This window comes from Sminthopsis crassicaudata, chromosome 4, assembly GCF_048593235.1.
Source record: "Sminthopsis crassicaudata isolate SCR6 chromosome 4, ASM4859323v1, whole genome shotgun sequence".
Classification (NCBI taxonomy): domain Eukaryota; kingdom Metazoa; phylum Chordata; class Mammalia; order Dasyuromorphia; family Dasyuridae; genus Sminthopsis; species Sminthopsis crassicaudata.
The window spans coordinates 104,142,723-104,158,611 of NC_133620.1; the positions used below are offsets into that span (position 1 = coordinate 104,142,723).

General features: G+C 35.9%; 1 protein-coding gene across 3 annotated transcripts; it reads left to right on the plus strand.

Annotated features, from left to right (window-relative positions):
* On the plus strand, window positions 1-15,889 carry C4BPB (complement component 4 binding protein beta). Of its 3 annotated transcripts, none has more exons than XM_074309029.1 (7): window positions 1-234; window positions 472-568; window positions 1,120-1,293; window positions 5,036-5,218; window positions 7,358-7,451; window positions 13,819-13,939; window positions 15,691-15,889. In XM_074309029.1, exons 2-7 carry the CDS (start codon window positions 511-513, stop codon window positions 15,862-15,864), a joined length of 804 nt encoding a protein of 267 aa, XP_074165130.1. In that variant the 5' UTR covers window positions 1-234; window positions 472-510; the 3' UTR covers window positions 15,865-15,889. The 3 variants fall into 3 exon arrangements, with proteins under 3 accessions (XP_074165130.1, XP_074165131.1, XP_074165129.1); XM_074309030.1 differs by having other exon boundaries at window positions 475-568; XM_074309028.1 differs by lacking the exon at window positions 1-234 and having other exon boundaries at window positions 301-568.

The window sequence follows — 15,889 nt, forward strand, 5'->3', positions numbered from 1 at the left end:
AAAGAGGCAGAGATAGCATACATTTTGCCCCTCTAGTCTTCCTCTTTTTGCCCTTTCATGTCAACTTCAGCTTCTTTTTAGACCCAACCTTTCATCAGGCAGAGTGGAGCACAGTTGTTGGCAAATATTGACAGAGGTCAATAGCATGGCCCAAAGACTAGATCTGTGAAATGAGGCTAAGCCTGAAGTACAAAGGTGATGGTCAACCATTGCTTCAGTATTCCCAGAAATCAGGTATTTCCAGAAACTAGATTATTTCCCCAGTGGACTTGGCTGCTTTTCTATTTCTTCATATTTATGCAAAAGCTACCTTTTGCTTCTGATCTTGTTTCCTGCATTTGCTCATTTTTCTTCTTAGCAGGATGCTTTCTTGGCACAAGTGATTTTTAGAGTTCCCTTCTAGTAGACCCAAAGGAAACAGAGATCTGATCTGGTCATATATAGTAATAGAACATCTGCTTCTATTGAAAGCAGGTGCCTTGGCTGGGATCCCAATTCTGAACCGACCAGATGAAGTCTTGGCTCATGCTCTGCATTTTGGCTTCATGGCTGCTTCCTGTCTCAGCAGGTAAGTTTATTTCTTTTCAAGCTCTGTTGATGGGAAACCTTAGATCAGACTTGTATATAAAAGGACTTGCCCAAGCTTTTTTGCTTTGCCACATCACAGCACTTAGAACTTCTGTGCTACATAGGAATTTAGTAAATATTAAGTAGCTCTGTCTCAAGAAGCAATTCCAGATCATTTATCTTTCTTCTCTGAGATGGGGTAGGGGAAGAAAAAAGGAATGAAATTGAAATGCTGCTTCCATGATCCTGGATGGCCAGCTGATTTTAGCCAGGCTGGGAGGACTTTTAAACTGAATTCCTCAAAAACACTGATGCTCTTTTAATGGTCATGAAAACAGCAGATTACCCTAGATTTAGAGAACCACTATAGAAGGGAGGGCTAGGGGGTAGGTGTGACATAGATTGAATAGATGCAGACATAAATCAGAATCTAAAATCTCAGTCCAGGGGAAGTCAGGCTATAGTGCAGTGTAAAACCCCAAGGGCATTCCTCCTTCCTGGATCAGGAGAAAAGGAATCTTGAGTGATGTCTTTCCCCCTTCTCTCTCATAGATCATTGTTTCAATCCTCCTTCAGTCAACTATAGCATTCTTGTAGCAACAGCTACAGAAGACAGGTTTCTGGTGACTTACAGCTGTATCAGGGGCTACCACCTGGTAGGAAAAAGAGAACTTTTCTGCAATAAAACATCCTTGGAATGGGACTCCCCAGTACCTACTTGTCTCTGTGAGTTTGCTTCTCCTGCTTTCATACTTGAACTTAGTCAGAAAAGCTAACAGAAAACTAGTCTAGCTAGAAGAGACTATAAGAATTTATATATTACTGCTTTTAGACAAACTGTACCCAAATTGAATAAGAAAATATTATGTTTATATTTATTGTATCTGGATCTCTATTTTAAAAGATTTCTAGAGATGAAAATTCAGTAAATGGACATATAGGAGAGAGTCAATAGCTATTCAGTGATTCAAATTAAGTAGACCTTTTAATAATAAAGCCTTCATTACCTTGAACTAAATATGTTTTTCTAATTTAAGGCCATATCCTTTCTGAGAGGAGTTCATTGTAGAGATAATAAACAACTACCCTTGCCTTTTCCCCCTCTATCAGCCAACTATTTAATTAAACACATACTATGTGCTGAGAATTGTTTTGGACCATAAGGATACAAAGCCAAAAATTTTTTATCTGCATTCTTAAGGAGAATATATTTTACTGGATAAGGAGAAGGGAGGACAAAGACAGGTAAAGTCATACAAAATATATACTAGCTGAATAGTCATTTTAGTGTGGAAAGACTATTTGGCTGAGAGATCAAGAATGAAAACATGTAGGAGAGCCCTTAAATTGAGTTTTGAAATGAACTAAGGACTCTAAAATTGGGAATGAGAAGGGAGTGCATTCCAAGTCTAAGGGAGGATCTGTCCTCCCTTATGGTTATGGAGAAAAAATATGCAATGTTGTGTATAAGAAACATCAAGGTGGGCTTGTTTGGCTGAAATGAAAGAAAGTTGTAATTAGCTTTACAGATCCTCACAGATTTCTGGAAACAGACTCACCACATCTCTATATGGGTTGATAGAGAGTAGGCAGAACATATTTCACATATAAAGATAGCCCTTCTTGGTAAGTCTTCTTTTCCCCATGTATTTGATTCCAAGAGCCATGGAGAGCCACTGGACCTTTCCAAACTGGATGTGACACAGTCAGACAACTTTAAGAATATGTCTTTGGTAACTATAGGAGGATTGATTGGGGGCAGGAGACTTGAGGAAGGAGGACAAATTAGGATACGATTGCAATAGTCTAGATAAAGAGCTTGATGAAGGTGGGTGCTCATATGAGTGAAAAGAAAGAAACAGATGTTAGAGATGCAATAGAGATAGTTAGCAAAACTTGGCAGCTGTTTGGATATCCAGAGGGACAGGCAGTGAGAGTGAAGATTTATTAATGTCTCCAAGATTTCAAATCTGGGTAATTGAAATGATGGAGAGCCTAAACTAGAGTAAACTAATCTAAATGAAACCAACTTTATAAGAATATAAGATGATAGATTTTATACTGGGAAAAGTCCAGCTTTAGAAATCTCTTTAACCTTTCTTCCCTGAAACCTGGCTTAGACTTTGTAGTCTTTTTTGTTGTTGTTGTTGTTTTTTTTGTTTTTGTTTTTGTTTTTGTTTTTGCTCTTACTGGCTCTCTCAACAGTTTTTCCTCTATCTAGGAGAATACACAAGGATCGTGATTTCTTCAACTTGGAGAATTCTTTTCACCAATGCAGATTCAATGTAGATAGTATTCTTCCGTGATTTGGGAAGTATATATTAGGAGGATGCCTAAAGTTAAATAACATTAAGTGCCTTGTTTGTTCCCATAGCTATTAAGTGTCAAAGACAGATCTTTCTGACTCTAAGTTCTAATACTTCATAATGATACACTCCAAGACAATTTTCTTGAACCATTTCTTGTATTATTGTGTCAAGATGTTTGGGGTATTTTTTGGGGTCATAGCTTTTAGGTAGTCTAATTTTTCTTATATTTTCTCTTCTCAATCTATTCTCCAGAATTGATTTTTCTTTCTTATAAGTTGTTTTACATTCTGTTCTATTTTTTCATTCTTTATATTGTTTGTTATTTCTTAGTCTCTTGTAGCTTTTTTGGCTTCCCCTTGCCCAATTCTAATTTCCAAAGAATTATTTTTGTCTTTAAGACTCTGTATCTTGGGGTGGCTAGGTGGCACAGTGGCTAGAGCACCAGTCCTGCAATCAGAAAGATCTGAATTCAAATGTGACCTCAGACATTTAACACTTCCTAGCTGTGTGACCCTGGGCAAATCATTTAATCCCAATTGCCTCAGGAAAAAAAAAAGACTTTATATCTTCCTTTTTCTAGTTGGTTAACTTTTTTTCATAACTTTTTGTTTTTCTTGGATTTTTTTTTTTAGTTTTTCCTCAGTATCTCTCATTTAATTTTTAAATTCTCTTTTGAATTCTTCTATAAATTCTCTCTGGGCAGGGAACCATTTAATGTTAGTCTTTGGGGCAGAAGAAGCTTTTTTTTAACCTCAGTGTCCTCCTCTAAAGATGAACTCCAGTCTTCCCTATTCCCATAGTGAGTTTCTATGGTTGACTTCTTTCTTTTTTTGCTGGTCATTTTTTTTTCAATGAGAAATATTGATGTAAGCACTTCTGATCATGGGGTAGAGAATGGTATCTCTGGCTTCACTTCAGCTCTCTTTTCTGACCTAGAACCCCAAACTGAGAGCTCCCCTTTCCTATGAATACCAGCAGCCAACAGCATCCCTACCCCACTGCTTCTGCACTACCATGTGCTGGTTCCTTCTTGCTCAGGATGGCATCTTAGCTCCACAAGTGGACCTGGCATTCCTAATCAGCAGAGGCTCACTGAGTCTTCCCATATTCAGACCCCTGACTACTCAGGCTGCCCAGGAGGTGAAAGTTCCTGTGGTTCCTGCTGAGATTCCAGTTGAACCCAGCTAGCCCCACAGGTCCCTAGTTGGTGTTACTGTGGAGCTCACCTGGAGGTGTTTACACTTTACACTAATCTCCAGCCTAGGGTCTTTCTTCTGATCTTCTTGGGTTGTACTAGGAGGACTCCTGCTCTGCCCCAAGTCTTCTTGATTTTTCACCAGTCTGTGTTCATCCTGAGGCATAAGTTTGTTTTGTTTTTGGGGGGAAGTCTGGAGAGCTTGAAATTTACTGACCTACATTTTTATCTTCCCAGAATTCTCTCCCACCATAGTGATCCTGTGCCTATGCAGATAACAAAAAATATCAGAATAACAGAATTATGAGGGCAAAAAACTCCTTAAACATGAAGTCACAAGCCCTGGATTTATGTTCTAACTATGATATGTTATTAATATAGTGTCTGGCAAATAAAGTAGGTACTGTATATAATGTTAACTATTGTTATTTTTTCATCTGTATAGTGGGGACATATTTACACTAGATACTTCACAAGGTTGTTGTGAAGAGAACTTTTTTAGCTTTATAAACTGCTATATTAATGTTGTTGTATTATCATTAAAAATATAATCAGTCAACAAGACAGTAAAAGTATTTAAGTGCAGACATAGCAAGATACCAATTCTATTTCAGTCAATGTTAGAATATTGGAAAATACTTTGTTTGATTTCTTTTAATTATAACTATAATTACTGGTTTATATTCATAGTGTAGTCCATTAAAACTAACAGGTTCTCTTCTTCCTTATTTTTGCTGAGCTAGACTTTCCTTCTTTCTACTTCTCTGCTGCTTGCTTTTAGATCCTAAGCATACTCTTGCTCTTTTTCATACTGAACTTGAATAGTTATTCCCTATTGCTTTTCATCTTGCTTCCAAAGAAAATATATGCCTTCTCCTAAGAAACAAGATGAGCATGACCTTACTCTCTCTTCCCTTTCTTTGGTAAAACAATTTCAGAGCCCCCTGACTATTTTCTCCTTTAGTGGGTCATTGTCCTAACCCTGTGTTGGTTAATGGTCAGCTGAATTCCTCAAAATTGGAACCTGTTTCTGAGAAGGAAGTAGTCTCCTTTAAATGTGACATTGACTATATTCTGAAGGGCAGTAATTGGAGTCAGTGCCAGCAGAACCACAGCTGGACACCTCCCCTTCCAGTCTGCATAACAGGTAAGTTCAAGGGAGACATACATGGCTATGGGGTAGGAACATCTCTTGATAACTTGCCATGGTACTTTCTTTTACCTTATATCTAGGAGGATAAACAATAGTTTTCTAAGGAGGTAAGCAGGCATTCAGTCCCAGAATAATCAGAGAATGACAGAAAGTTTCAAAACAGGGTCTCTTGGCTGAGTTTCTATCCCTACTATTCTTAGGTAATTTTCTGCTGCCCCAAAATAGGGGTCAAGACAAGGGTCCTTCAAAAACTGAACCTCTTGGATTGACAACTTGTTTTTTTTTTTTTCCTTGTATTATCACTTTCTCATATGAGCAATAAATTTACTATGTACAATAGATACCCAGGAAGTTGTAGCAACAAACTATTTTTACTATAGTTTGAGAGAATCTTCACCTATAAGTCTACAATTTCAAGTCTATGCAGTCCAATTAACTTCTACCAGGTCCATCTCTTTCAAATTTTCAATTCTCCACTCTTTCTTTGTTAAACAACAGAATATGACTCTAACATAAACACTTGAGGTCTTTTTCATGCTAATTCAACCCATACCAAGGTGGAGTTCTGCTCAGCTCTATAGATCCATAAACAAACAGGAAAACTGATTCCAAATTTTTAAAAACATACTATATGTTTGGTTTTTATATAATCTTCACTTCTAAATATATACCTTCATCTCATCTACTCAGAGAGCCATCTTATGTTTAAAAAGAAAAGAAAATGAGAGGAGGGGGGAATCAGTTCAGGAAAATTAATATTTCCAGTTAAGTCTGGCAATGTATGCAATGTTATGCATTCATTGTCTCTCATGACTATAAAGAAATGAAAAAAGGGAGGCAGATTTGTTTATTCATTTTTTTCTTTGGGACTGATTTTGATTTTTATAATTATATATTATTTAACTTGTTTCCATTTACATGATTGTATACATTCTGTATATTGTTTTCCTGGTTCTTCTTTCTTTACATCTCAGCATCTGTTTGTGCGTTTTTCTGTTTTAATAGTTGTCTATGGAATGACCAAAATTAAAACGGTAGAAGAGATAGGTTCCATATTCCTTTAAGTAGACTTGCTGGATGTGTTACAACTGGGATTCTTTCATGTATGGATTGGACTGGATGGCCCTGATGTATCTTCTAAAAATCAAATTCTGTGAATCTGCAATTCTATACACTTGAGAATCACAATCTTCTTAGCCAATCTACCCCTCAATCAATGGTGAAGCACTAAAAAAATCACAAGTTTTGAAACTCTGGAAATAGCCTTAGATGCCATCTATTTCTCCCTCTCCCTGCACTCATCATTTTCACTTTTACAATTGAGGAAACTGAGGTTCAAGCTTTCTCAAAATCACATAGTTAATAAGTGACAATCCCAGAACTGAAGGTAACATTCCTGATTACCAGTCTGTTATTTTCCTCTTATTTTAGGGTTCTTGCCACAACTTTCTCTTTTAAAGGATTATATCTATATCTACATCTACATATATACATGTGTATGTTCAATGAATGTTTGGTAAATGAATAAGTTAATGAGTGAACAACTAATAACTGCCTCTGCAATAAGTTTCTGCTTTCCTTCATAGAAAGCTCCAAACATGGATATAGCACACAATTCACAGTTTTTGGGAAGGAGTTTTAATGCATGAAAAATTGAGAACATATTTTGCTCCGATGTAAAGATTTAAGAAAGGGAAGTGTCATGAGGCTGGGTAACTCCAGTGCCTAGAACTGTTCTTCCCTTCCCCAATGATATTTTATTTTTCCAAACACATGTAAAAATAATTTTTAATACTCACTTTTATAAAACTATGCTCCAAATTTTTCCCCTTCCTTTCTTATCTTCCCACTCTCCAAGACAGAAAGCAATCTAATATAGGTAAAACAGTGCCAACTTTTCAAACATATTTCCATATTTGTCATGCTATACAAGAAAAATCAAATCAAAAGGAAAAAAAAACATCATGAGAAAGAAAAAAAATAAGCAAACAAACAAAAAGGTGAAAACACCATATTTCTATCCACATTCAGTCTCTATATTTCTTTTTCTGGATGTGAATGGTATTTTCCATTAGAACTGTTTTTTGTAGTTCATTGTAAATGTTCACTCTGGAATCTTTTTTCCCTTTTAAGGACAATGTGAACCTCCCACAAAGCCAGATCATGGCCATTTTAAAACAAGAGACTTCAATTCAGGATCAAATGTTAACTTCCTCTGTGATGAAGGGTAAGTCAGACATTAGGATTCTAGCTCATTATGGCTGATGATAGAAATAATAAACTTTCATTTTCAAACTTAAGAGTTTGTGGTTGGTTGATTGGTTTTAGAGATCCATCTTCATAACAATCTTGTAGAATGTGAAATACCATCATCCCTATTTACAAATGAGGATTCTGAGACACAGAGAGGCTTTTATTTGTGACTTTTACATGGTCAGTAACATGGCCCTTGTGTTAGAAGGACTGGGATCCAGTGTCTCTTAACTCCTATAGCAATTTGCTTTCTCCTCTTCTGTGCTGTTTTTCCCAAGAAACAGGAGTACCAGCCTCCCAAGCAGTATTTATTTATTCCTGCCTGGTCAAGATTCATCCATCTGGGGCTTGTGAAGGGTTCGGTCAAAGAGAAACATAAAGTTCATATATAGACTTAATTTTATCTCTCTGGATTCCTTCTTCTCTGTCTCAACTCACACTGCTCTGTCCTGGCTCTGGAGTTGATCTGGTCCATTGACATCATTATCCACATCTTTCTGTACTTTGTGGAACAGCAAGCTGATTATTTGTTCTGAGTAAGATAATAGAAAAAATCTGGTCCCCTCTAAATTCCACCCAGACAAATTCTTTATTTTATTTAAACTCTATTTTCTGAATAAATTAACAAGTTGAATTTTCTTTTCTTCCCATCTTCCTCCTATGATTGAAAAAGAAAATGAAGATAAAAAATACTTGTAATAAATATACAGTCAAACCAAACTCCTGCACTACATGTTCAAAAACAAGTTTTAATTTGCTCCCTAAATTCATCGTTTCTAAGTCAGGAGGTAATGAACATATTTTATCACTAGTCCTCTGGAATCATGGTTGAGTATGGCATGGATCAGAGTTCTTAAGCCATTTAAAGTTGTTGTTTTTTTTTTTTATCTTTATTATATAAATAATTTCCTTTGTTCTACTCATTTCGCGATGCATCAGTTTATGTGTTTCCTGAAGTTTCTCTGAAACTTTCATAATCTTTTATGCAAAATAGGATTCCATTTATTCACATGATTATTTAGTCATTCCCCATTTGATGGGTATTGTTCCTTTCTTTGGCACTTCAAAAAGAGTTGATATAAATATTTTTGTACATTTAAGTTCTTTCCATTTTCTCTAATATATTTGGGGCAAAGGGCAAATAATTGCATCACTAGATCAATGGTTATGTATCTATAGTGTAATACTTTTGAGGGCATTGTTCCAAATTATTTTCTAGAATGATCAGGCCAATTCATATATTTTCTAAGAATGTATCATCATGCCTATTTCCTATACCCCCTCCAAAATTCATCATTTTCTCTTTTTGTCAACCTTTAATCTGATTGATGTGGTATATATATCTCAGAGTTATTTTCATTTCCATTTCTCTGATTATTAGTGATTTGGAGCATTTAAAATATATCCATTGATAGCTTTGATTTTTGTCCTTAGAGAATTGACTGTTCATATCCTTTAGACATTTTTAAATTGGAAAATGACACTTATTCATTTGAATGAGTTCCTCATAAATTTTGGAAATAAAACCCCCATCAATGAAACTTGCTGAAAAGATTTTTTGCCAAAGATAAAAACCTGCTTCCTTTTTCATTTTAACTGCATTGTTTTTGTATGTGCAAAAGCTTTAAAATTTTTTAAGTAATTAAAATTGTACATTTGTGAACTGTAATTCTCTGTACCCCATTATTGGGTCATGAATATTTCCCCTATTCTGGATCTAAAATATAATGTCTTTCTTCTCTAATTTATTATATTATCCTTTATGTTTCCAGTTTGATCTTAGAGCATATTACATAATATGGTTCTATGTCTAGTTTTGCCAGACTGATTTCTAATTTTTCTGTAAGTTTTTGTTTAATTGGAAATTTTTACCTCACTAGTTTGGGTCTTTGAACTTCTCAAATATTGGCAACTGGTTCATTTGCTACTCAGTTTTGCCTACCACCTTTTCTCTTTCTTAACCATTTCCAAATCATAAAACTACTTTAAACAGTGTTTTTACTAAGAACTAAGGGAAGACAAAGAAATAATATATAATCAAAGGACACAGACAATTTTAGGGAGAGGTTTATAATTTTCATTGTATTCCTATTTCATATTGGCTGGTATAACTTACCAGTGACCTGAGCACTAGTTCTCTCTTGTCTCGATCATGTCTTCTTCTTCTGAGTGCCTATGTGACCTCATTGGCATCAAATGTACTGGAAAAAATAATGGGCTTAAAACCAAAAGCAACTTGACTCCAAATCCTTCCTCCATCATTTACTAGCCATATGACAATTGGATAAGTCACTTAATCAATCATTCAGCAAATATTTATTAATTACCTGTTATATCAGACAAATATGCAGGTTATTTTAAGGGTTGGAAGGGATTTCAGTGATGTTCATATTCTGTTACCCACACACAAAAACCGCCTCTACTATAACATAGCTGACTGTGGTCATTTAGACTCTGCTTGAAAACCTTCAAGGACGGGTAAACCAACACCTCTCAAAGGTGGTGCAGCTGATGGAGTGCTGAATTCCAAGGCAGGAAGAACTTAGTTCAAATTTGGCCTCAGACATTTACTATGTATGTGACACTGGACAAGACACTTAATTCTGTTTGCCTCAGTTTCCTCATCTGTAACAAGAATTGGAGAAGGAAATGGAAAAGCATCCCATTATTATTGTTAAGAAAACTCTAGTGAACAGATGATATAGGTGGATGCTGGAAAGAATGGTTTCTGTCGCTGTCCTCATTAATATAGAACAAAAGGTTTTGCAATTGTCAATGCTGAAAAATTATCCATGCATATATCTTGTAAATAAAAAGCTATAATAATCAAAAAAAGAAAACCCCAAATGGGGTCCCAAACAGTCAGACACAAATGAAATGGCTGAAAAAGAGCAATGAATTTATCACTGGAGATAAATAATATGAACAAATACAAAGAATAAAATTGTATTTCAATGTGTATATGTACAATATGTGTGTGTGTGTCTTCCTCAGTGGAGGAGACACGTACAGATAAAACTTACATAGCATAAATTTGTGAATAAAAACATCGACCAAGTTGTTAAATAGAAGTTCATTTGGGAAGGCACTGGCAGCTTCAGGGATCAAGAAAGGCTTTTTGCAGAAGGTGGTATCAGAGCTCCATGTTGGAGGAAGAGAAGATCAAGGAGGAGGAGGAAAGGCAATACAGATAGGATGGATAGGCAGGTTAATAAATGGAATATTGTGTGCCATGAATTTAGAGAAGACTGGTTGACTGGACTGCAGAATAGAGGGGAACAATAATGTCTGATAATGCTGGAAAGAAAGTTTGGGGCCAGATTGTGAAAGATTTTCTTTGTTTCTCCTTCATTCCCAAAGACAACCATGACATCAGGGAGGAGATGCCATGACATACAAATGAATTGGATTTAAGTGAGGGAGGACTATGCAAAATCACCATTATCACTTTCTCCTCCAGAACTGTCTGGATCCAATGGCGAGTATAGATCTGGACAACTGAGAAATGACCCTAGATGCAATGGGAGATCTTGGCTTTTTTTAAGCTAATGTCTTTAACAAGTCTCAATTTGATGGAGGCTAAGAATATATATTTTATTTTAGAGACAATAGGAAGCAACTATAGCTGATTGAATAAGAGGTTACATGGTTACATCGGTGGTTAAGAGAAATTGCCTTTTAAAAAAACTTTGTATTGATATTTGGTTATTTAGTATAAAAGATTTATAAACATTGCAATAAATACAATGTTTACAAAACCATTTTGAAAGATATGTGTTAAGGGCCAGAACTTGAAACAAGGTACTAAGTGGAATTGAAGAGACAATGGTTAAATCTAGTTTAGCATTGATTTAATTCTACAACAAATAATGGTTTCCTAATGGTATAATGATTGGTTTATACTCAATGTGGAGCATATAAGCAAGGACTCAGAGCCACAGAGTGTAAAGGGCTAGAACTGAGCAATGCACTTGGATAATGAAGCACGTGAGACTAATTGCCAATTGGACGGTTCCCTATTAACTTGTTTGAAGGTTGACCCTCCCCAGCTGTTCTGTGCTGACTTGATTGGTGGGACAAAGAGAGGGAAGTGACTTGTGTGGGAGGAGTAAGAGAAACTTGGGTGGTGGAACTCACGCTCACTTGATAAAGATCTAGAATAAAGACATTTAGTGGTCCTGACTCCTGCTGATTTCTGGAAAGTTAGAGTTCCAGCAACAGAGGAGAGAGCTAGAGGCAGAAGCAGAGAAGACAAAGGACTGGTGACAGGTGCTTAAGCTCTCAGCACTAAGAGGAGATATTCAATTAGATCTTTGATCTACCTGGTGGCTGGCCTGGCTTCCTGCACTTCCCCTCACTGAGACCAAGGCCAGTCTGAAACGTTCTCTAGAAAGCTGCCCAGCCCCAGGAAGGAGATAATAAAGGATATGGACTTTAACACCTGGCTGTTCTTGTGGTGATTCTCGTGGTGAAGGTTGCTCCCAAAGACCCCCAGGAAAACCAAACCAAGAAGAACATTACAGATATGTCTTGACTGTTTATTTTGGTTTCATATTCTTAATTGCTTTCTCCAGCAATTTATTTATTTCTTTGTGTAATTATAACTATCAAACTCACCAGCAGTGTAGGGCAATATTGCAATAATCTATGAAGGCATAAATTAAAATAGATGGAGGGAAGGGATTAGATATAACATAAGATATTGGGGTAGAGAAAGCAAGATTTGTCAGTTGATTGAACATCAAGGCTGAGAAAGAGTGAAAAATCAACAATGTTTTCACAGAATTGAACCCAAGAGACTAGAAGGATGGGAATAGAGTTTCAGTTTCCATTATCTATAAAATGGGAATAATGACACTCATAGTTCCAGGGGTCCTAATCATGTGTGTGTGTGTGTGTGTGTGTGTGTGTGTGTGTGTGTGTGTGTGTGTGTGTGTGTGTGTGTCTAGATCAATTTTCTTTTCTAAATGTCTTAAATATGCACCAAATATAATGTAGATGAGAAACAGCCATGATTCAAAGTCTAGAGTTCTGGGCCTGAAGTTGGGAAGAGATAGATATAAGTTATATCAAGTTTAAGTTTAAGTTTTCATCTCTAACTCTATGGAAGAATAAAGGGATTCCATATGCACAAGGATATTTATAAGAAACTTTTTTTGGTGGCCAAGAATTGAAAACTAAGGAGTTGCCAATCAATTGATTAATGGATAATCAAGTTATAGTGTATTTTTAAGTTCTTTGCAAACTTTATTGTTGCTGTTGTTATTTTCAAAGGCATTCAATCAAGATGCTCATTGCTTTGAGTGTAATTACATTATCTTCTTTTTTATTATTAAAGCTTTTTATTTTCAAAACATATGCATAGACAATTGTGTTCCAAAATTTTCCCCTTCCTTCCCCCAACCACTTTCATTAGATGGCAAGTAATCCAACATATGTTAAATAGGTACAATTCTTCTATACATATTTCCACAAATATCATGCTGCACAAGAAAAATCAGATCAAAAAGGAAAAAAAATGAGAAAGAAAACAAAATGCAAGTAAACAACAGCAAAAAGAGTGAAAATACTAGGTTGTGATCACATTCAATTCCCACAGTTCTCTCTCTGGGTGCAGATGGCTCTTTTCATCACAAGACCATTGGAACTGGCATCAATCATCTCATTGTTGAAAACAACCACATCCATCAAAATTGATCATTATATAATCTAGTTATTGCCATGTACAGTGATCTTCTGGTTCTATTCATTTCACTTACTTTCTTATGTAAGTTTACTTTCTTTCACTTTACTTTCTTATGTAAGTTTCTCCAGGCCTCTCTGCTGATCGTTTCTATAGAACAATAATATTCCATAACATTCATGTACCATACAAATCATAGGATAATGATATAATGGAATAGTGCTGTGCTGTAAGCAATGATAAAGGGAATGATTTCAGAAAAATGTGAAAAAACCTGGATGAACTGATACAAAGTGAAATATACAAAGCCAGGAGAACAATCTAAATAATAATAGAAATATTGTAAAACTGGGCAAGTTTTGACTCTCAGTTTTTTCAACTGTAAAATTGGGATAATAACACCTACTTCCCAGGGTTGTTTTAAAGATAAGATGAGATAATATTTATAATATTATATATAGTACTTAGTACTTAATATAGTATCTAGCACATAATTGGTATATATATGCTTATTTCCTCCATAAAACAATCTACGCTGTATAGTGTCCAAGCATGTGTGTTGAGTTGCAGAGGGACTTTCTACAGACTTTATACCTCTCAAAGGATACACAGACCTCTACTGTCACTAAGTGTGGCTGTCATTTTATTGTTGGTTCAGATACGAGTTAATTGGGCCCCGTAGCCTACAGTGTATGGAGGGGGAATGGAGTGATGAGCCTCCCATTTGTCAAGAGATCTTAGAAGCCAACAGGGAGGCCCCAGTGGAAACTAAGGAGTCGGTAAGTAATAGCTTTATCTTGATATCTTTCAGCAAAGTGGAGCTTGTAGAAACATGGGCTCAAACATAGAGCAATCCCTACAACCCAAGATTTCTAAGTGGTTCTCTTTAAGAGTGTCCCCAAAACTGCTTTTATGGTGATTAGAACTTGGGATATTATGTTTTTCCCATCTCTAAGTGCAAAACTATGAGAATAAATTTGGAATAAAAATCTAGCTTCCTATGGATACTATGAAGTTGTTCTGAAAGAGCCTAATGCTTCTTGCTTTTGAGTGGTTTCTATCTTTCCTGGCACTTTTGAAGAACTTTCTACTATCCTATTGTACATAGGCAGTACTATCACAAACAACAACTTATAAATAAATGCCCTCTAAGCTTGTAATCTAAGTGACAGTGTGAAAATGCTGATCATAATGATGAGGAGTAAACTGAGGTCTAAACCGAGATGGGTCAGTTCCTTTTCTCTCTCTCCTTCCTTCCCCAAAGTAACCAAGGGCAGGGTCGGCAGCATATGAATTTGCTACTTAATGCTGAATGGAAACAGAGTCTTTATTGATTAGAATGGAAACACCGGAGAGCTGGTGGGCAAAATGGCTGCATGGTACAAGGCCAATTTTGCAAAGAATAGATTTTTGAGGACTCTGTTTTATACAAGAGCACAATCATTCAGATGCAGTGATGTAAGGAGGTTCCAGAGAGTGTTGTAAATAAGATAAGGATTCTCTTGTTATCTTTTGGGGGACAGACAGAAGTCTCTTCCCAAAAAGGAATTTCCTGATGGCATTTGGTCTATCTGAGCAGATTAGAATGGGGGCTGTAAAACCCTAGCCAGCTCAGATAGCCCAAACTAGTTTGACCAGATCTTGTATCAAAGGTCCAATCCCAAAGGAAGTTGGAGATCAAACAAGGAATATTAAGGGGCTACCGCCCCCCCAACAATAAGGTCTTAGCTTTCAAGTTGGAAGAAAATTTAGAGGCCATCTTGTCCAACCCTATTATTTTACACATAACTAAACTAAGGCCCAGAGAAATTCAGTACCTTCCTTAGTTACTTAGGCAATAAGTAGCATCTTCTGATACCAAATTTTACACTTTTCCTACCATACCACTCTTCCATAAAGATATCTAGACTCTGCAGGAACTTAATAAAAGGCATTTTTTTCCCTTTTGGTTAAAAAAAAAAAAAACAACCACAACCTTTTTTAAAAATATCAAAACAATTTCCCATGTAGATGTTCTTATTACCTGTCTGAAAAAAAATCATTCCTCCTCCCTGAGCAAGTCCCTACTCTTTGGATCTCATTTTTCTCATCTAAAATTAAAAAAAATGAATTTGCTGATTTCCAAGGTCTTTTTACAACCCTATTATTACCTAATAACAAGAATCCTTTTGAGATCTCCTGAACTTCCGAGTCTTCTTTTAAGGAGGTTTTCATTTACTAGTGATTGTGGTGTTATTGTCTGGTCATTTTTCAGTCATGTTCAATTCTTCATGACTCCATTTGGTATTTTCTTGGCCAAAATACTGGAGAGGTTTGCTATTTCCTACGCCAGTTCATTTTACAGATGAGGAAACTAAAGCAAATAAAAGTAAGCTAGTACTTTTGAAATAATGAAGATGAGTCTTCCTGACTCCAGGCCCCATACTCTCTCCACTGCTCCATGTAGGTGTCCTAGTGATTACTTGTTCCTTTTGAATTCTATGTGAACCTCAATACCTCCCAGCATTGTAATATTTCTTTCTTTCCCAAGTGTGCATTTCAAGAAAGGAACAACATTTGTGAAACTATACAAACATTGATGAAATGTCAAAAAGAAAGTGGAAAAACACTAGAGGAACTGAAATACTCTCTGGAAATCAAGAAACTTCAGCTAGAAAAAGTAAAAGCTTTCATGAACACAGAAATAAAAAAGAGAAGCTTTTGAATAAACTTTCTTTTTGATTCTGAAA